This window comes from Vombatus ursinus, unplaced genomic scaffold, assembly GCF_900497805.2.
Source record: "Vombatus ursinus unplaced genomic scaffold, bare-nosed wombat genome assembly UNPS02015066.1, whole genome shotgun sequence".
NCBI lineage: Eukaryota > Metazoa > Chordata > Mammalia > Diprotodontia > Vombatidae > Vombatus > Vombatus ursinus.
Window position 1 is genome coordinate 5,800,535 of NW_020954844.1, and position 23,318 is coordinate 5,823,852.

At 38.7% G+C, this 23,318-nt stretch overlaps 1 protein-coding gene across 1 annotated transcript in view; it reads right to left on the reverse strand.

Annotated features, from left to right (window-relative positions):
* CTNNA2 (catenin alpha 2) overlaps positions 1-23,318 on the reverse strand; it is a 1,364,056-nt gene that overhangs the window by 371,295 nt on the left and 969,443 nt on the right. Inside the window, exon 8 of the mRNA XM_027846144.1 lies at positions 310-390. Within this exon, the coding sequence (XP_027701945.1) occupies positions 310-390 (81 nt within the window). The remainder of the gene's footprint in view (positions 1-309; positions 391-23,318) is intronic.

Sequence of the window (23,318 nt, forward strand, 5' to 3'; positions counted from 1 at the left end):
ATAGATAGATAGATAGATAGATAGATAGATAGATAGATAGATAGATATCACCAAAAGCCAGGCCCAAGGATAATCCCTTCTCCTTGGTGACCAACTCTCAGGAGTCCCAAAAAGCAAGGATCATCACAGTGCCTCTTTTCCTCCCAACTAGCAGTTTGGGTATCAATAAGCATCTAGGGATGTCATTCTACTTCTGTGCAGCCAGTACTGGGAATAGCCAAATACTGGGCCACTAGTATTGGCTGCCCCAGAGAAGGACATTCCCAGCATCACCAGGAATTGCCATGCACTTGAGGGAACAAACAGTACCTGTCTCCTTAGATCTCTCGTTTTCTTGGTCATCTTATCAATAGCAATGTTTAGAGGATCTCCTTTTTCTTTCCTTCCAGTCTATTAAGAAAACAGAAATAATTTTCAGTTTAGAAAACAAAATAGTAAAGCAGTCAAGGTGTAAAAAATGAGGGAGAAATAGAGTAGCAGAATCTATCCAGTATTAAAGATTGTTTTTTTATTTATGGTTATGGGATCCACAGATGGGGGGGGTCAAAATCATCTCCCCCATCCCATTCTCTCCCCTCTTCAAATCTTTCCTTCTTTCAGCTACCAGAACATATGGTTTTACCATGCCACACACTCCAATGACCAAAGACACACAAAGAAACAGTGGCTTTCTGTATACCTTCAGGATCAAACACAACCATTGTTTGTCATTTAAAATTCTTTATAATCTGTTCCCTTCTGCCTTTCCAGTCTTTGTACACCTTGCTCTCCTTCAGGCACTATACATTCAAGCAATATCAGCCTTTTTGCAGTTCTTCAAACACAGCACTCCATTTCTCTTCTTTTCACCTTTGTGCTAGCTGCCTTTCATTCTTAGAATGCTCTGTCCATCACTTCCACCTCTTAATTCACCTGACTTCCTTCAAGACTTAGTACAAATTCCATCATGTCTGGGAGGCCTTCCCTAGGGCCTCCCTAGATGGTGATGCTTTCAGCTTTCATAATGCCTTCCACCTTCTCTATGTATATCTTGTATCTCTTAATTTGTTTCCATGTCTCCTCCTCTATTCAATGTATGTTCTTGGAAATGAGCATTGTCTATTTCACTTCTTTTATATCTCAAGAATTTATCACAATACCAAGCGCATAATAAGTGCTTAATAAATATTTGCTGAATTAATGCGATGTGACTTGACCCACACCTGTACATCTTCAATACATAAATGAAAAGTGATCAGTCTCTCCTCTAGGTGCTCCAAACACACCCAGGCTGGACCCTCAGATGACTTGAGTTTTGTTTTGTTTTGTTTTTCATTCTTCCATTGGGTGTCAGAATGAAACTGTGAGGCAGCCAATGCTAAAAGCAAGGGAAGTCTTCACTCCCTACGATGAGATCTGGGGGCTTTTTTCTCAGGAAGAAAGAGCAACAGTGAGATCACTATGGCAAATCAAACACAGATCAAAAAGTGATTTCAGGTGAATCACCACAGAGTTCAGAGGTTTTAGGTCAATCCATCACACCCCGATATTGCAGCACCCATTCTGAAATTGAATGAGATGTTTCTTTATGAAATGAATATTAAGAACCTCTAATCTCCATCCTGCCAGGCACTGGGTATGTTGAACAAGATAATAAGTTGCAAATAGCTTGAGGACAGAAGGGCAATGTTCCTTATGTCTGTAACAGGCAATAGGTACAATTAAAAAAAATCTCTCTCCCACTTAAAACATTTTTGACGTTGGGAGACTCAGTAAAAACTGATTTCCAGTTTTGAGGAAGAGTCTGTGTTTTGGAGAGTGGGAAGAGAGGAAAGGGAGACAGAAAAACACAATTCTCTAACAGTTTAAAAAGAAAACAAAAAAGGTTTTAAAAATTTTGAAGAGATAAAAAGCTTTAAGCAACTTTCCCAGAGACATTAACTTTCCTTTAAAAGAAAATTGTTTTCCAAAGCTCTGTCAGTCTCTTTGTATATCTAAACTTCATTTTGACAATGGCTCATCAGACACCTCAATGATTTATCTTTAGCCAACCATGGTAGCTGCCCAAATCCTACCCCCACCTCTCACTTTGTTTTGCTTATTATCCCTGCAAGGAATGAAGTCAGTTTCCATATTATCAATTGTGCCTAATGGCATGATATATTTCTGGGGAGTTACATTTAAAATTCACTTATGACAGGGTTCTAAATGTCCTCTTCTCAGTAATGGCATCTCAGATGCGTGGCTTTTTTTTTTTTAATCAGATCTCAGAAGTGAGACCTTAAATTGCCATCCTTCTTAGCAACTTGAATTAGCAGATTGTTTTGTTGTTGTTGTTGTTGTTTTATCAGAACAAACACCTGACTCATAGTTCTTTGGGAACATCTCATTATAAGTCAAAGCTGGAATGTGGATAAGGGGAATCTGATTATTCAAGATTATGAACCCCAGTTATCCTTTCCCATTGGCACCCAGTCAATCTGTACTTTTTTTTCTTTTAGTACATGATATCAATATACTTGGTTTTCATACTGAAGTCATTTCCAGATAAACTCCACAACAAAATAAATCTCCTACTTTGGAAAAGAAAAACAGTTAAGCAAAACCAACCAATAGGGTGATCTGATCTGACTATTACATACCCATAGTTCCCCACTTCTCTACTGGGAAAAAAGAGAGAAGGTACTTTTTCATCTCTTTTCTATAGTCCAGATTCGTTATTATAATTGTTCAATGCTTTGCTTTTGGTCTTTTTTTAATATCTCTATTATTATAGACACTTCAAGCATTGCTCTTTGGCTTTCATTTCTCTCTGGATCAGTTAAAGTAATTCTTAGCATGTTTTCCTAAATTCTTTGTATTCACCACTTTTCACAAAGTGATAATATTCCATTTTTGTGCTTTTTTCACATCCCCAGTGCTTAAAACAGTGCCTGTCATACAGTAGATGTTTAATAAATGACAATTCTTTTGTCTTGACTTGACACCATACTAATGCCATAGATTCATCTTTATAAAGTGGGAAGGGCATCAAATGAAGAATCAGAACATCTGATATAGAGTAGTAGAGAGGAAAACACACTCTCCCAGGGATCAGGGGGCCTGGATTCAGATTGTGACTCTGTTGGTTATTACATTTGTAACTTCGATCGGCTCACTTAACCTCCATAGGCATCTGTTCTACATCTGTAAAATGGCTCCTGAGGTCACCACCAACCTTACATCTTCTGATCCTCCCACCTGAATTTGAATCCTGGCTCTTCAAATCACTGCATACATATTGATGCATAGGTCACTTAACTTCTGGGGCCGTCACTTTCCTCATTTTTTTGTAATGAGAGAGTTGGACTAGACCTCCGGTAATATTCTTCCCAATTCTAGTTCCAATTATTCTCCTATTACATTCACCTATCACAATATTTTCAACCACACTCCAATTGATGGACATTTGTTTTGTTTCCAGTTTTATTTTACCACCACAAGAAAAGGCTGCTATGAATATTTTAGGATCCGATTACAGACAACTCTAAAACAAAAGTATTTTGACCAAAAGCAATGGAGTTCCTGATTTTAGAAGTGGTCCCATCAAAAGGCTGATATTGGTTTTACTTTATATATTCAAATTTGCAATCTCAACAATTCAGAGGCTACTGATTTCCACTTAGGCCCTTTGCCTAAAATTAGTATATCACTGAATAGGCATCATGGATCATGTGGACCATACAAGGCCCAATATGGAATGAGATGTTTTCAAAACTGGCGGGTTTTTCCTCCTTGGAGATCTTTAAGCAGAAGCTAGAGAACCACTTGTGGGATAAGGGGATTCCTTTTGTACATAAGTTGGTCCTAATGACCATTGAGGTTCCTTCCAACTTTTATCTTCTGTGACTTTGTAAATTCCTTATCAAATCTGTTTTTTTTTTAATTTTCTATCAAATCTGTTTTTTTTATTTAAAAAAATCAAACTAATTAAACATAATGATCTTCTGCTGAAGTCTCCCTCCAGTGTCTCAATGCAGTATGGAGGGTTCCCTGAGTTCCTAAAAGGTATATCATCAGAGTGTAAACTCTGGCACTGTTATTAAACTGGAAAAAAAAGTTGTAAGTACAAGGACCAGCTTGATGAAGTTCAATTTCAGTTAATTTAACAAACATTTATTAAGCATGTGCTGCTCTAAGCCAGACACTGCAGTAGTCACTAGAGGATATATGTTAAAAAAAAATCTGATTCAAAAGGAGCTTACATTGTAATGGGAGAAAAAACCAAGTACACATAAAAATAGAGAGTGTGAATACAAGGGTAAATATAATATAAATGGGGGAAAGGACCCTAGCAGTTGGAGAGATACGAAAAAGCTTAATGAAGAAAATGGCACATGAGCTTTGTCTTAAGGTCTGAGAAGGGACTCTATGAGGTGGAGGTGAGGAGAGAAAGCATCCCAAGCTTGGAGAATGGACCATTGAAAAGTACAAAAGCTAATTTGGCTGGATCACAGGATTCGGGAAAGGGAGCAGTGTTCAATGAGGTTAGATAGGATAGAGCAAGGTTGTTTAGGCCTTTAACACATCATAGTGAAGGAGAGAGAGAGAGGAAGGAAAGAGCAAGAGAGAGAGAGAAAGAGAGAGAGAGAGAGAGAGAGAGAGAGAGAGAGAGAGAGAGAGAGAACTAGACTTGAGCCAAGAAGACAAATCCAGCTTCTGACACACATTGGGAAAGTCATTTTCAGACCTCTCTTTTCTAGGCAACAATCTGTAAGTTTCAGAGACAGTGTTGATATGCAGTAGTAGGAAAAACCCATGGAATAATAGGTCATGGTTAAAAAAAAGGAAAGGGTTACTGTACAAGACAATGGAGATAGAAAAAATGAGTCTCTGCTTTCAAAGAATTTGTATTCTGGGGAAAACACATATGCACATAAAGTAAACATTCAACATATATGTTCTTTGTGGGCAAGGACAATTTTTTTTGCCTCCGTTTGTATCTCCAGAGCTTAACACAATGCCTGGCACTAAACACTTAATAAATATTTGTTGACTGATTGATTAACTAGTACAAAATAATGTTATGATTGAAATTAAGGTAAATTGAGCCCAATCGATTTATCAGCAAAGCATGAATTTGCCAATAAATAGGGTCTCAGCCTCCTTATCAATAACTAAGACCCTGAGGTTGGGCTGCCAAAAGGAGGAGTGGCAACAGTAAAAGGTAGCATCATAGATTGAGAAAACAGTATGATTGGTTACAATGCCTGGAGCATCATAAATGGGAAAAAAAAAGTATAGTTGGCTGGAGATTGGTTGTGTGGGGCTAGCAACCATCTCTCCTTCCATCTTGTTGCTAATTGATTGTGTTCACCTTCAAGATTAATTAGTGGTACATGGATAGGCTACCAGACTTCCTCAAAGGAGTGAACTAACAGACCAGACTTCCTTAATGGACAACTAGTGGGAAAGAAATAACAGATTTCCTTGACATAAGAATAGACCATTTATTTCACAGAAAAAAAAACTGAAATTCTAAACTTAATTCAGAAGCAATAAAACATGACTTAGGCAGTAACAAAAACATCAGTGGTATTGCAGAATAAAATTCTTTATGAAGTAGAATCAATTTGATTTTGCTTCAGTAATTTGAGTTCAAAAGTACTAACTATTGAGGTGACAAAGAAGTTTCACTTGAGCTGAACTTTAAATGTAAGTAGGGATTTTAAGAGATGGAGATGAGGAGGCAAAATATTCCAGGCATGGGGAACATGCCAGTGCAAGGGAGCAGAAGCAGGAGGCAGAATATCCAGTGTGGGGAAGGGCAAGCAAGAACTTTGTCTCTAACACAGTGTGCCCGAGTGGGTAGCAATAGGTAATCTGCTGAAATGGGTAGGTGGAGCCAGATTGTGAAGAGTTGTGAATGTCAAGCAGAGGAGTTTGCATTATACCCCAAATGCAAGAGAGAGAGAGAGTCACTAAAGAGCAACTGAGGATGGGAGAAACTCATCACCTAAAGATCAAATGATTTTTTTTTTGGTGGGAAGAGGGAAGGAAGGGGTACAGCAACTCATATATCATGCTTACTAAGTTGTGGAGGAGTTAAGGAAGTCCTTACACCAGCAAAACCACCAATCTTTGAATTATTGATATTAAAAATAGAGAAGAACATAATGCTTCTGTTTTACTAGGAGCAGGGAGACAGCACACATTCTGATAAACAGATGGCAAAAGGAGAGATGGAGAATATGGATCTCCTCACTGTGTCTCCATGCCTTTGTGTGGTCTGTCCATCCCCCCATACTTGGCATGTTCTCTCATATTTGCCTCTTAGAATTTTTACTTTCTTTCAAGACTGAGCTCAAGTACCACTTACTGAAAGAGACTTGTCCATATCGTCACCCTGCTCCCTTCCCTTGTCCCATCCTTCCCTAAAAAATGACACATTTGTATGTACTTACTTCTATATGTACTGCTTCCCTCCCTCCAAAAGAATGAATCTCCTTAAGGTCTGTGGCTATTTCACTTTTGTCTTTGCATTTCCAGTCTCACACAGTGTCTGTTATCTATATACCTATATATGTCTATCTATCTATCTATCTATCTATCTATCTATCTATCTATCTATCTATCTATCATCTATCTATCTATCTATCTATCCATCTGTCTATCTATCTATCTGTCTGTCTGTCTGTCTTTATGTATGTGTGTATGTATGTACACATGTATGTCTGTCGATGTGTGTTTATAGTCAGAACTTAATTATTTTTGTGAATAAGTGAATGAAAACACAAGTCTGGAGGAATGGTTATTCTGGTTGATATGGATATCAAATTTCTGGTATTAATCCATCATCTAGTGATGACCAAATATTTCTTGAGGGCCTAAAATGTTCAGAATATCAAGCTAAGAGCTGTGAGGGATACAAAAGTCAACAAGACATGGTCCCTGTCTTCTGGAGTTTTCTAATGTACCTGAAAACTGTGAACAATTAACAAATATTTGGTAAGTGACAAATGGATAGTAATAGTTCAATGGCTTTATGACCTTTTTGCCTTCTAATCTAAGGACACACACACACACACACACACACACACACACATAGTTTTATAGATGGTTTAAAGATGGTGATTCTTAGTGTCTTCCCTCCTTTTTTACCACTTTAGCAGGAGCAGAAGAAAGGACTAAGGACCACTGGGTATTTTTCTTTGTTTCATGGGTTACCACTGACAAAGCATTCATTACCACATGCTTAGCATCCTGGTCATGCCCCTCTCCATCCATTGCCAGGCTGGTCCTCAGAAAGCAAAAAAAGTTTGTTGCAGAAACAGATTTGAAGTCTTTTTTTTTTTTTTAGTAAGACTGGACTTGGGAGAGTTTGTTCTCTGCTGGTTTAATATTTGAGAACCCAGGGTTCTCTCCATACAAAAAGATGAAGGATCAGAGTGAGTAGACACTTTAAAGAGGGGGGAAGCTTCTCTAATTTCATTGTTGGGCTAGTCAGAACTGTTTTACTGAGAGGATGAGAATAAAAGATAAGTCCCAGTGACAGAATGGAGGGAACCTTGAGCCAGGAGTCAGGAAACCTGGGTTCAATCTAGTCCAAACTCTTCCACGAAAGGGAGAAAGCATGGAGTAGTGAAAAGAATCATTGGGCTTTGAGTTACAGGCCACAGTTTCAAATCCCAATGCTATTATTTCCTATCTATATGAATTTGGACAAATCATAGGGCCAGAGATGAAGAGGTAAAGGGGATCTGAAAAGTTATTCAGTCTAACATCCTCATTTTACATTAGAAAATTGATACCTAGGGAAGTTAAGTAATTTGTTCAAGGTCCCACAGTCAAGAATTCTTTAAACTAAACTACCAAATAATTATTTTATAGAGCTAAAAAAAATAACAAAATTCATCTGGAAGATCAAAAGGTCCAGAATACCAAGAGAACTAATGGAAAGAAAAGCAAGGGAAGGTGGCCTACCTGTACCAGATCTTAAATTGTATTATAAAGCAGCAATCATCAAAAATACATAGTATTGGCTAAGAAATAGAGTGGTAGATCAGTGGAATAGGTTAGGTATTCAAGACACAACAGTCAATGACTACACTAATCTACTATTTGATAAATCCAAAGAGTCCAACTTCAGGGATAAGAAATCACTATTTAACAAAAACTACTGGGAAAACTGGAAAATAGTATGGCAGAAACTGGGCATAGACCAATATCTTACACCCTATACCAAGATAATGTCAAAATGGGTATAGTATTCAGATATAAAGACTGATACTATAAACAAACTAGGACAGCAAAGAATAGTTTGCCTTTTAGATCTATTGATAAGAGAAGAATTTATGACCAAACGAGAGAGAGAATATTATGAAATTCAAAATGGATAACTTTGATTATATTCAATTGAAAAGTTTTTGCACAAACAAAGCCAATGTATCCAAGATTAGGAGGCAAGCAGAAAAATGGGAAAGAATTTTTATAACCAATATCTCTGATAAAGGCCTCATTTCTAAAATTTATAGAGAACTGAGTCAAATTTATAAGAATGCAAGTCATTCCCCAATTGATAAATGGTCAGAGGATATGAACAGGCAGTTTTCAGAGGAAGAAATTAAAGTTATCTACAGTCATATAAAAAAAGTTCTAAATCTCTGTTGATTAAAGAAATGCAAATCAAAATGACTCTGAGGTACCACATCACACCTATCAGATTGGCTAACATGACAAAACAGGACAATGATAAATATTGGAGAAGATGTAGAGAAATTGGAACACTAATCCATTGTTGGTAGAGTTGTGAAGTGATCCAACCATTCTGGAGAGCAATTTGGAACTATGCCCAAAGGGCTATAAAATTGTGCATACCCTTTGACCCACCAATAGCACTTCTAGGGCTGTATCCCAAAGAGATCATACAAATGGGAAAAGGACCCACAAGTACAAAAATATGCATAGCAGTTCTTTCTGTGGTGGCAAAGAACTGGAAATTGAGGGGATGCCCATCAATTGGGGAATGGCTGAACAAGTTGTGGTATATAAATGTAATGGAATACTATTGCGCTATAAGAAATGATGAGCAGGCAAACTTCAGAAAAACCTGGAAAGCCTTAAATGAACTGATGCTGAAATGAATAGAACCAGGAGAACACAGAACACAGTAACAGCCACACTGTGCAATGACTGACTTCGATAGACTTGGTTCTTCTCAGCGATGCAAGGATCTAAGACAACTCCAAAAGACTCATGATGGAAAATGCTATCCACATAAAGAGAAAGAACTATGGAGTCTGAATGCCAATGAAAGCATACTATTTGCTCTCCTTTTCCTTTGTTGTTTTGTTTTATTGTTTCATTCTCGTAGTTCCTCCCATTAGTTCTAATTGTTCTTTACATCATGACTAATGGGAAAATATGCTTAATATGAATGCATAAATAAAGTCTATATCAGATTGCAAGTCATCTTGGGGAGGGGGGATGAGAGAAGGGGAGAAAATTTAAAAGTCAAAATCTTATGGAAGTGAATGTTGAAAACTAAACGTAAATAAATTATTAAAAAAAAAGTGTTCGAACTTTTCTGGGCCTCAATTTCCTCTTCTGCGAAATAAAGGGTTAAATTAGAAAATGTCTAAGATTCCTTTCCAGCCCTAAAAATTCATAGTTCTATCATCAAATTGTATAAAGTGATAGAACAAAAGATGGAGGGAACTTCAAAAACAAGAAGGTAGGAAAAAAAAAACATTCAAGTATAGACCAGCCTGATGTTTTTGCTATTGTTGTTCTGCTTTCTATTAATACTATTGCTATTACTGTTATTCCTATTATTATGTCTAAAATTTGTACAATACTTTAAGGTATTCAAAGTTATACAAACACACACATATGCGTATATATCAAAATTCTAATGTGAATGTATTAGGGGACAGATCCATTTTATAGATAAGGAGACTGAGGCTGACAGAGTTAAGTGACTTTGCCCAAGTTCACAGGGCTAGTAAATGTCTGAAATTTGCTGTTCCTGACTCAAAACCCATGACAATATATACTACACTAAATTTCATTAGTCCTTTTTATAAGATTTGATTGGAAACGATCTGAGCAGTAGAATATCCAAGCCTCCTCAATAATTGTCCTAGAACACATTCTACTGTATTATAATCTGTATTCATAGAGGTTCCCTGATGACATTAACATTCTGTGTTATTTTGGTTGCAGGGATCTGTTGAGGGAACATTTGTAGTTATAGGCTTCTCTGTGTCTTATATCTGGGTTTCATGTTTTGACCCAAAGCACACCAAGGTGAATTGTGGGTTCTCAAGAGACCAGACCTAAGAAATCCAAACCTAACATCTGGGATGCAGAAGCATGGGGCCGGAATACTTACACTGTTCACTTCATGCAGCCCCTAGCTTCCTTCAAAACATAGCTCATGTTATCTTTTATGTTAGATTTTTAAAAAAATCTTGTTTGTTTACTCTTCACCATCACATACATGCACAAAAAAAAAATCAAGGCTCTTCCCTATTGAAATTCTATTAATTTATAGATATGCTGTTCACTTATCTCAATATGTGTTGTATGTGTACAGTAGGAATGTAAGCTTCCTGAAGGCAAAATCCTGTTTCATCTTGGTCTTTGTTATCCCAGGTCTTTCCACGTTATTAAGTAGTTTAAAATGCCCATATTTAAAGTCAATGCTATCACTCTAAGATTCACAAAGTGCTTTGAATATATTAGTTCACTGGACAAGTCTCTCAAACTAGGTTGCCTCACAGGGGCTTGACTCCCCAACAGTGACGTTCCATAATCACCGTACTCTGATGAAATAATGTATCTAGTTGTTTTTGTTTGTTTTTTTCTACTTGTTGAAGTGCCTGGCACTAACCTAGTTGCTAAACGCACATAAACAAAAGTCTGACCCCACTGAGTTTACATTCTATTCATTATGTCACTTTGAGTAAATGACTTCTCCCTGGACCTCAGTCTCTTCATTTGTCCAATGAACAGACTAGACCAGGAACCTGTTAACTTTTCTCCTCTGTGGGCCATTTTTTTCATCCATCCAATGAGCAAACTGGACTTTGGGCAATCTAAATTCCCTGTTTGGGCTACAGTTGCCTCCTCTCTCTAATGGACAGATGAGGATTGGGAGCAATGAGCATTAAAGGCTCCATTTAGCTCTTGGTTCTAGAATTCTCTGGGAGGGCTGAGCCCTGGGATCCATTTCCTCTGTCATTTCTAGTTGGCCAGCCTTCCTCTACTCTCTTCTCTCCCTGCTAGCAGTTCACTCCTCCCTTCTTCTTACCCCCCTGAGCATGAGTCTGTAATAGGGATAGGCATTTAATAAATGCTGTTATTAAAAAAGATAGGCAAGAATATGCCTTCCCCTTGCTGCAGGCTCCTCTCTGAGTTGCCATCTGTTGAGATGTGGAAGTATATGTTTATTAAATTTTATTTGTTTTAGTCTTTGAGCATTATTTTACCAAACATATTCTGCAGCCGCTCCACGGCGGGAATTGATGAAAAGGAAAGCATAGTGGCTCCCACTTTGTATTCTTAAACGTTTCCCTCCTCACCAGTCCCCCTTCCATCAGTCCCCAGGTTGTCATTCCAAGACTCCTTTGTCAATATGTCAGAAGTCGTCAAAGATGCCTCCGTGTTACCAATTTGCCCCCAGATACAAAGGCCGAAACCAAACCATGCATTTGAATGAAAAAAAAATTACCTTTTGGCCTACAATCGAATTTCTGATTTCCAGATTTTCCCCTAGTGTACCTTTCTGAAAAGTTAAGCATCCTTCTGCTTTGGGGAGAGTAGGGTTTTTTTTGTTTGTTTTTAAGTGTTATTATTTTAGCATACATCACCACTTTGAACAGGAAAACAGGAGAGCAATGCACGTGTCCATTCTGTGCAAAGTAATGCCCTGATCCTTCCTCGAGAATTACCAGCCATAAAAAGAGATGGTGATTGATTTTGGAGTTTTTGAAGATGGCTTTAGGTTTCTTCACAACCTGGGTCCCCCTCCACACCCCTACCCCAAGCACACACTAGTCAATACAGACAATCACTCTCAGAATGAAAAAATCAAGAAACTCTCTGAGAATAGAACCTTCTGCCCTAATTCTTCATCTGATCTGTTTTCATAGTACAGTTTTCAGTATACCAATAGAAACAAGGTAGTGTGGTATAGTGGATAAAGTCATGAGGCCTTTGCAATCTGAGTCTGTCTATTCAGGCCTATCAGATTATAGATTTGGAGCTGGAAGGGACTATTAAAGTTTTCTAGTCAAACTCCCTCATTTTAGAGATGAAGAAAGTAAGTCTTGTGGGCATTAAGTGATTTGACCAACATCATACATGTAGTTAAGTAGAAAACAGGATTTGAACCCATGCCCTTTGACTTCAAAAAGCATGCTCTTTCAACTGTAACCTCTTATACCTTACTCCTGTTCACTCAGTCTCTATTCTAGTCACGTCCTCTTTGTTGTTCAGCACATGCAAACATTGCATCTCCTCCTTCTGTGTTTGCACAGGCTTCCTCTCCTCCCCATGACTAGAATGCATTCAACACCTTCGCCCCTGCTTGTAAAATCTCCTATTTTCTTCAAAGCTTATTTCGAGGGCTACCACTTATGAGAGGTCCAGTGTTAAGGCCCTTCTCACCCCTATTACTTAATTATGTAACTTGTCTATAATTTATATTTATGTAAATGTGTCTGTTTTTGTCTTTTTCGTGACCTCTAATCTCATATTTCCAACCACCTTTCAGACATCTCAAACTGAATGGCATCTGAAACTCAGTATGTACAAAATAGAGTTCATTATCTTTTTCCCTAAACCCTCCTGGCCTCCTACTTTCCCTGTTACTGTAGAAGTCAACAACCATCCACCCAGTCCTCAATTTCCCAACCTAGAAGTCATTCCCAACTCTTCAGTATCTCCTCCTCCCCATATCCACGATGTTGCCAATACTTCACCTTCGCAGCATCTTTTGAATACATTCCCTTCTCTCCTCTAACATTGCCACCACTTGGATGCCAGCCCCATCACCTCATGTGCGGATTTTTGAAATAGCCTGCTGGTAGATCTACCTGCCTCAATTTTCTCCTCACTCCAATACATTCTCCATTCAGCCACTACAGCCACAACACAGGTCTGATCATGTCATTTGCCTATTCAATAAACTCCAGTGGCTTTCTAATGCCTCCAGAAACCAATACAAAATTATGTGTTTGACATTCAAAGCCCTTTGTAAACATTCCTTCCTACCTTTCCAGTCTTCTTACACCTTACTCTTTGATCTGGTAACACTGGCCTCCTGGCTGTCAAACAAGAGACTCCATCTCTTGGCTCTGGGAATTTTCCCTGGCTATCCTCCATGTGTGGAATGCTTTCTCTCCTCTGCTCTGACTACTTAGCTTCCTGGCTTCCTTTATGTTCCAATTAAAATTCCACCTTCAGCAGGAAGCCTTCCCCAACCCCTCTTAATTCCAGTTGTTTCCCTCTTTTAATTATTTCCTATTTATCCATCATATAACTTACTTTGTATATATTTGTTCACATATTATACCCCCTACTAAATTGTAAATACCTCAAGAGCAGGGACTGTCTTTTGTCTCTCTTTGTATCCTCAGTGCTTAGCATAGCTCCTGGCACATAGCAGGGACTTAATAAATGTTTATTGAATTGAATAATCAGCAGTGCCTAGCATAACACCTGGCACACACTAGATGATTAATAAATATTTATTGAATGTCTCCAAATACTTGGAGACAGAGTGATAGGATCCAAAATTTAGAACTGAAAGGCACATTAGATGTTATCCAGGCCTACTCTGTTACAGGAAGGGAAACTGAGGCCCTAAGAAAGTAAATATCTCATCAAGATTGTACTTGTGACCTGGTAAAACAGGCAGAATTCAAACACAGGTTTAGAACACTGGTTCTGGACTCATAATATAGAGGTTCAAATTCTAGCTCATCTGCTTACTACCTGTGTGACACTGGGCAAGTCATACATTCCATCTGGGGCTGTTTCCCCTTTTATTTGATGAAGGGGGGAGGGGAACTAAATGGCCTCTTCCAACTTTAGAGCTATGACCTTCTGACTCCAAATGCATTCCTCTTTCCGGTGCACTATACTATATCCCCAATCCTACCGCTGAAAGATGCCGGCTGTGTGGTCATAGGAAAATCATTTTATCTGAAACTGTCCCAGACATTCTAAGATTATAAGTTACAGACAAGTCATTGATTTGCATCTCTGGAGACATTTTCCACACAAGGGAGTTGCCCATGTTAATGACATCACAAACCCTTACCAGGAGAGAGACAGAGACAGACAGAAAGAGAGAGAGACAAGCAGAGACAGAGAGAGACAGACAGAGACACACACATACACACACAGAGAGAGTACATGAATATCATTCTCCCTCATTCTCTAAAAGTAATCACACCAACAAATTTGGTTAAATTATTCAGTAACACCCTATTTTATCTATCTCCAATTCCAATATAATGGCAGTGACTAGGAAGTCCAGGGTCCAAGGTCCTCACAAGAAGTCAAAATCACCAGAATAATCCATTACAACTACATATGATAACCTCACATCTAGACAATTCAGCTATCCTTTAAGGTTGTGATTTAGCACACAAGAGTGAAGTCAAAAGATTATCTGTTGGTCTTATAGTCATCCTGGTGTGTTCAGAGAGTTCCTCCCTTCCCATCCCTAACTCTAACCCCTACTGATCATGCCCCCACTTCATATGTCACCATTATATAGGGGATGAAGAATTCCTATACAGCACTTTTATGAAGGTATAAATCTCAGCTTCTGAATGTTTACCATTCTAAATATTTTCTTTCTCCTCACACATTGCTCTCTGAAAAGAGGAACTGTGTGGTGCTTCCCTGTAATGGATGAAAATCAGTTACTGTCATGAAGCAAATTTAGGGAACAGATGAGGAATGGCCCTTTCCTGGGACCCTCAGCTACCTAAGCCAAAGGTCTGGAAAGGAAAATCAACAAGATGACAAAGTAGGCTTTTTAAATGGAGCATTTGCCTACCAATATTAAGCCAGGACCCAAAACACGAGCCCAAAGCCATAGAGACTAACCAAAGGAGTGGTCCAAGGTGTGGACTCCTGTATTCAGTATAGCTTTGGCAGCTGAGCAAAGCGTAAACAATAAAGGTGATGATAAAATATAATAACCACCATTACTCAGGCATAACATTGACCCATAAACATGTATTTAATAGCTGCCACCATACCAAACAATAGCCTTCAAACTAATGAAAATGGAATGATTTTTTTTTTCCAACATATAGAGACCTAGCAGTAGTGTAAACCTCATCCTCCAGTCTGCCACTGGAGCTGTCCCAAAAGTATTTTCAGGAAGCCGACAGAAGATGAGTTTATGCATCCTAATATGTTTATTCAATCAGAAAAAGAAATAGTTTTATATCCACATGCAAAATAATCTACTTAACATTAAATATAACTAGAGAAGGAAATAGCAAACCACTCAGTGTCTTTGCCACCCCCCAAAAAAAAGTCACAGAGTTGGATGAGACAAAACAACTGAACAGCAACAATAAAAATTGCCTTACAGGCCTCAACTGCCTCTAGTAATCTTGACTAGAAAATCAGAACTACCCCAAAAGACGACCACCCAGTTAGTCATCTTCTTGGGGGAGATCAAATTACCCCTAATTTTATTCCCTGAGGGCTAAGAATGATCACATCATTCAAACACTCTTCTAATTCAGACTGTGAGAGACCACTTTTTTAAATTTTTTTTTACCTTAACTGAGAAATGGAGTTTGGCAAAATGGGGAATAGGGTTGATTACAGAGTAGAATCAATTATTAAATGATACAGCATAATTTTAATTTTCCCAATCCTCACCATAACTTCCAATCCCTTAACCCCCCTCAAATCTATCCCGGGCCAGGATATCTCCCCACCACCAGTCACTCTTTTCTCTTCTCTCCATCTTGACTCTTCAGTGAATCAATTCAACTCTATACTGTCCACCTCTCTTGAATACCTAGGCCCTTTATCAAATCATTGATTTTTTCCCAGCTAAGCTTCAGTCTTGGATCACTCCCACTATCCATCACCTTCACTCCTACACACATATTGTGTATACGGAGAAAATCACATAACTGATCAGACTATATCCATTACAAATTTATATTACATATCCTCAACTGGGCCCTCACTGCTGCTAGGCAATCCTACAATACCTCACTTATCCACTCACTATCTCATTCTTCTCAATGGCTCTTCCAAACCTTCTCCTCTCAGCTCAAATCTCCTGTGATTCCCCCTTCTTCCACTCTCTTAGCTGAGACCCTTGTCTCACATTTTACAGAAAAAATGAGACCATTTACCATAATTTTTTTTTCTTCTTCCTTCTTCTTCATCTCCTATCTTTCAGATATTTTCTGCCAATCTCTTACTTGATGAAGTGGGCTTACTCCTTCAACTCTTCTGCTTGTTCAAGTGATCCCATTCTATCCTATCTCCTCCTAAAGATTACCCCCTTTGTCATCCTCACTCTTTCTTTTATTTTTCATCTATTGCTTATAAAGTTGCCCATGGCTCCCACATGCTTGAAAAAAAAAAAGCCCTCTCTTCATCATTCCATCGTTGCTAACTATCTTTTGAAGATATCTCTTCTGTCCTTTGTAAACTCCTTGAAAAGGCTGTCTACATTAAGCCTTCACTTTCTCTCCTTTCACTCTCTTCTTAATCCTTTACAATCTGGCTTCTGACTTTATCATTCCACTGAAATTGTTCTCTCCAAAGTTACTAATGATCTCTTACTTGCCAAATCCAGTGGCTTTTTCTCAATCTTCATTCTCATTGACTTATCTACAGCCTTTGACACTGTTGGAAACACTCTTTCCTTCTTGATACTATCACTGCTAAGTTCTGAGGACAAAGCCCTCTCTTCATTTCCTTTGTTGGATTCTCCTCCGTATCACACCCACCAAGCACAGGTGTCCCTCAGGGTTCTATCCTGGGCCTTCTCTTCACCCTCTCTACTACTTCACTTGGTGATCTTATCATCTCCCATGGATTTAATTACCTTATCTATGCTCATGATTCTCAAATCTACCTTTCCTGCCCCAATGTCTCTGCTGACCTCCAATCTTGTGTCTCCAACTGCCTTTCAGACATCTCAAGCTAGACACATGGTAGACATCTGAAACTCAATATATCCAAAACAGAACTCATTATCTTGGTTGTTGCCACGGTCTGCCGATTTTATCTTTCTGGTATTTTGTTTTCAAATATATCCCCTTCTCTCCTCTGACATTGCTACCACTCTAATGCAGACCCTCATCATCTCACACCTTCTAAAGGAAGCCTTCCCCAACACGTCTTAATTCTGCTGTCTTCCTCCTATTATTTCCTACTTATTCTATATATAATTTGTTTGCTGTGTGTGTATAATTCCAATATAAGTGGTTTCCTTTGTAACTGTCCTTTATTTGTGCCCTTAAAACCACTATCCAGAGAATAGGCTTCACCAGATTCCAGAACAGTCCAGGAGGAAGAAAACAAGTATTTCTTAAGTACCTACTATGTGCAAAGCTGTATGCTAAGCACTTTACAAAGATCTCATTTGTCCACCACAAAAAAGAGAGAGAGATTAAGAGCTCGTATCCTAAAAGTTATTACTATCCCCATGTTACAGAATGAAACAGATTCAAAGTAGGAGACAAGAATGTGAGCAAGTTCAGGGAGCTGTATTGGGCAGAATTTGATCACAGGTCTGTCCTGGCTCCCAGTCTCTCTGGGAGTCGGTCACTGCACCACTGATGTGTGGTCCCCTTTCAATTCTCCCCAGTCTTTTTATGGAGTTCCTTTCTCAACAGGTGCCATGCTCAGGGATTATTCTATCCTCTCAACCCCGCCCTGCCCTGTCCCATTCCTCCCTTTAGGGAAATTGGCTCCATCCTCAACTCCTTCCATTTCCCAATTTTAGTAATTGCAGGGAAAAAAAAAAACAACTCTGATGATTTAGCCACGTGCCCATTCTCTGAGGTGGGGGTGGCGGTGGGGGGACCCAGGGGCTGGCAGGCTACTCCGAAATGCTCTTTCATCTTGCAGGAGAAGCCTCGCAGAGGGGAAGCGCAAATCCCCTTGGATAGTGCTACAAATCGCAGCCGGCTCAGCTCCAGGTCTATTTCATTTCGGAGTCCTAATTCCCCAACCGGCTCCGCTCCAGTTAAGACTATCAGCGTCTAAAACATCCCTGGAACCTGCCTGGGCCTCCTTCTCCGAAGCTGATCGATAACCAGCTCCAGCAGCCACAGCCAGGGAGGAGGAAAATCGATCGGTCTCGGGCAGCAACCTTAGGTCTGCCCTCCTGAGCCTCCACCTGGACCCAAGCAAGTAGAGGACGACTCCTTCCAAGCTCAACTTACGCCCCGCCTCGACCAGAAGTCTGCCCGGACTTTCAGGGGCTGTAATAATGGCTTGCAAGGTTGACTGACCTGTAGGCATCATGGACCCTCTCCTCACTTAAACTGCAGCTCCGCCTACATCTCAAGAAGCCCTTCATTATTCTTCTCAAACGCTAGTGTCTGCCCTTCCTTCCAAACTACCTTGTAATTAACTACCTAATGTGTGAATATGTATTATAATTATGCTTTATATATCTATGGATGCTCCCCTCCCTCCTTTGAAATGTAAGCTCAGGGCCAGTTTCATGCTTTGAATTTGTATTTGCAATGCCTAGCAAGCACAGAGTATAGTGGGCTCTTAATACCTATGGTGATCGATTCCTCTCTGATGAGTATATTATTATATATGTGTGTATATATACATACATGTGTGAACATACATACACACATACATACCTGGTATCCCAAAAGTTTTAGCAAAGTTTTTTTTGTTGTTGTTGTTGTTGTTTTAAAAAAAGCTTACAACTGCACTAAGACTTTCGGGACACCCTGTATAACATACTGATCTATAACATTAGCTGTATTAAGGCAGCAGGCCTAGTTCAGGAAGACCCAAGTTCAAATCCAGCCTCAGACACTTACTATGTGACACTGGGCAAGTCATTTACCCTTATTTCCTTCAGTTTTCTCATTGGTAAAAGTGTAATAATAATAGCACTGACCTCCCAGGGTGGTTGTGAAGATGAAATGAAGCAATCTTGGTGTAGTGCTTAGCACAGTGCCTAGAACATAGGAAGTGTTGTATGAAGTATTGATGATGATGATGATGATGATGGTGATGGTGATGGTGATGATGGTGATGACTATTTGAACAAGCATATGACGCTAATAAGTGGTGGACCTCCCACTAGGGTTAGGTCCTTTTCATTCCAAACTGGTGTGCTTTTATGGTAAGTTCTTCTGATAGATATCTGACTGTACACTTATCATATGTGTGCATACAGGAGGCGGTGTGAGGAGAGCGTCTCTACTTATCATCCAGGTTAGTGGATAGAAAGCCTGCCTCTGAGTCAGAGAGGGCTTGATTGAAGTTGGCCCTCTCACCATGTGCTGGCTGTGTGTTTCTGGGAAAGTTTCATAATTTCTTGGTTCTCTAGACAACTCTTTAAGGCTTTAAGTTGCAGAACAAGTGCCCTCTGTGTTGGTAGAAGGAATTTCTGGTAAGTTCCCTATACTATTATACTATGTATGTAAATATCAATAGATGGAATATGTATGGAAATTATATATTTCTAGCTTGGAATATTCTAAGCATATCATATATATGACACATATATGTTATACATATATAACAATATGCTTGTGTGTGCATATATATATGCACACAATACAGTTCCCCCATATCACACATGTATATGTTTGTGTATAAGTACATGTGTGGGGTATAGCTATATCTCTATATACATAATTTCCCAGTTAGTTGAGCTCTTTGCTTGTGATCTCAGGGGGTGGGAAACCAATTAGGTCTGCCTGGGTGGCACCCCACCCACCCCTCCCTATATAAAATACTTGAGCAGCTCTGATTCATTCAGTTAAGAAACTCCCAGGAATCAAAAGCTTCATGCAACCATCTACCAAGTCCTGGGGGTAGCCTCTTGAAGAACCTTGAGGCCAGGGATTGTTTTTTTGTTTGTTTTGTTTTACTTGTATTTGTATTCCTAGCATTTAGCACAGGTCCTAGCACATTAACACTTAATAAATTCTTAATAGTGCTTAATAAATGCTTGTTAACTTGATTGAACCAGAATATCAGGAAAACATTGGACAAAGTCTCTCATGCTACCTTAATAAACAAAACAGAGTCTAGGCAATCATACAGGTATAGGTGAATTGAGGAAGGCTCAAATGACATTACTCAGAGTAGTGTCACCCTGGAAGAAGGGCTCTGCTGGGGTGCTGTGGGGACTTGTCCTTGGTCTTGGTCTACTCAATATTTTTATCAATGACTTGGAGGTAGGTGTAAGTGGTAGGCTTAGCTGGAGGGGATCTTAGAGATTATCGGGTCCACATCCATTTTACAGGTGAGGAAACTGAGGTGCAGAATGATCTAGTAATAAAGTGAGAATATGAATTGGGAACCTGTAGCTCTAAGCTCAGCAGTTTTTTCTACTAGATCACATTGCTTCCTTGGGTTCACTCTCCATGGAGATTTTCAAGCAGGGACCAGAAAATTAGTTGTGGGATACATTACACTGGGGAATTATTGTCATGTATGAATTGTACTAGAGGGCCTCTGAGGTGTCTTCCAGCTCTCAAATTCTGTACTTCTCATTCGGTGAATTGAACTGAATGCCAGCCTTAAGAGTTAATCTAGTCTTGGGCTCAATAACAGAAACCAAACTTGCAGAATTTGGGAGATCCAGAGTCTTGTGTTCACTTCTGGTTCTCTCTCTCTCTCTCTCTCTCTCTCTCTCTCTCTCTCTGCACACACTTATGTATACATACAAACATGCATGCATGCATACACACAAATAGTTATATATGCATATAACTATATATACACACATGATATTGGGAATTATGTAAGTATATGTATACACACATATGGTTATAAACATATACAACTGTATATGTACATACTATATAATGCATACATATTGTGGTATATATACATATGCACTTGTATGTGTAATATGTGTGTTCAAATGTATATTTTATAGTCTTAGGAAATAGAATGTAGGCATCTTGTGGATGGGATAATTTTGATCTTTACTTTTGTATCCCAAATTCCTATCATGGTGCCTAGCATACAACAAACATATAATAAATACATGATTTTGGCTGGCCTTCTACATGACACCATACAGCCTCTTGAATATACATACATATGCTAAGTGTAAAATCATATCTCTCATCAGTGATAACGTGATGTGATAAAAACCACAACAACTTCTAATTAGAATGGAAGAGAAATCAAAATGAAGAATCTATTATAGAGGAGAAGTCTTACAGGGGAGCAGGGAAAAGAGTCTGGGTTCGAATTCCATCTTGGCTGTAATCTCTTGAATGAGTCACTGACACTGAGCTTCCTCATGTGGAAATGGACTTAGTGGGCTCTAATGGCCTTTCCATCTCTAAATCTTTGACTAAAGATCCATCACTTTTGTGCAAAGACTTCCCTTGTCTTATAGATGGTCGTTCAAGTCATTTTTGTTCATGTCCGACTCTTCATGACTCTATTTGGGGTTTTCTTGACAAAGATATTGGAATGGTTTGTCATTTTCTTTTCCATCTGCTTTTACAAATGAGAAAAGTGAGGCAAATAGGGTTGCCTGGCTTGCCCGGGGTCACAGATCTGTTTCTGGGGTCACATTTGAACTCAGGTCTTCCTGACTTCAGGCCCAGTACTCTATCCCCTGTGCCACCTAGCTGCCTTTGTCATGTGTATGAGTAGGCATAAATGGTTAAGAGAGTTGGGAAGGGTATATGTGTAAGCTAGAAGACAGTAAGGGGGTTCAAAAACAATTGTGGAGGATACAATATAAATTTCATCAACAAAAACACAAATGTTGTTGCCCTCAAGTTCCTCGAGTGTGAAGACTACTTCATTTTGAACTTTGTAGCCCTAGGACTTGCTATAGTATCCAGCACATAGCAAATACTGCTAACAGAAATGAACTGAATTGAGTTGAAATCAATTGAATTAGGCTGGAATTTTGGCTTCTCTAAAAATGGACATAAAATTGTGGGAAGGGAATACTAGACCCTAGTACACATATCCTAGATTCACCTAAGTCCTGTTCTGGGGACATCATTTGCAAGTCTCATTTGTCAAGAATTCTAATATTTTTGAAAATTTCTGTCTGTGACGTGGGCTGAGTAAGAAGGATCTGCAATGTGGAGGGAGGGGAATTTGAGAATTCACATCACATATATTCACATATACTTCGATCTTCTTCCTTTCTGTGCCCATTTCTAATTAAATGTCTGTGAAACCTGCACTGAATGTTAAGAAGTAGGTCGCATTCTCTCCCTCAAGATCATCTGTATGGGATTTGAGAGGAAAAGAAAACACACGTACACCAAACTTGGTCTAGATTAATAAAAACAGGGTTACTTTTGCTTGTTTTGTTTTGTTTTTTTGGGGTGTGTATGTGTGTGTGTGTGTGTGTATGTGTGTATGTGTGTGTGTGTATCTGGAAAAGTTCTTAAATCATTGCAAAAGATTAAATTGCTATATAAATGTAAGTGAATATTATTTTTGTCATTTCCTCTTGTTCTTATCTTTTATTGAGATAAAATAATGTTACATAATTAGTATCATATCATCATTTTGTTCTCACCTTTATGTTCGATAGAATTCCAATTGAAATGGTTCAAAAATAAGCCACTCTCTTGTGATTGTTATTTTGTTCTCACTGTTAAGAAAACTATTTTCAGGTGGATGAAATAATCGATTTTATAATTGAATGAAAGGGTTAGGACATAGGTGTATTTTTCTTTTGCCCATCTGTGCATCTGCAGTTCTTAATACAGTACCTGGAATAAAGTAGGTGCTTAATAAATGTTTATTGATTGACTGACTGAAAGAATCTTCAAAATAACTCCAACAACAAAAAAGATTACAGGGATGATGGATACTTCTTTTTCTTCCCATAAAGTGCTGATTTCTTCTGCTAGGTCCCTACATTTTGAAACCTTTACATTCCTCATAGTTTGGAGGTTAATGGGGTCTGTCTTTGCTTTTGTGTTCCTATCCCAAGCATTTGGCACCTAATAATCAATGAATAAATGCATTTTCATTCATTCATTCATTTGGTATGATGACATCTATTTTAAAATGTTATCATTCAATTCTTGTGGATCAATACAATGTCCAAGTAAATATAAGCAACAGATCTGCCAATGATGATACCTTATTTTCCATAC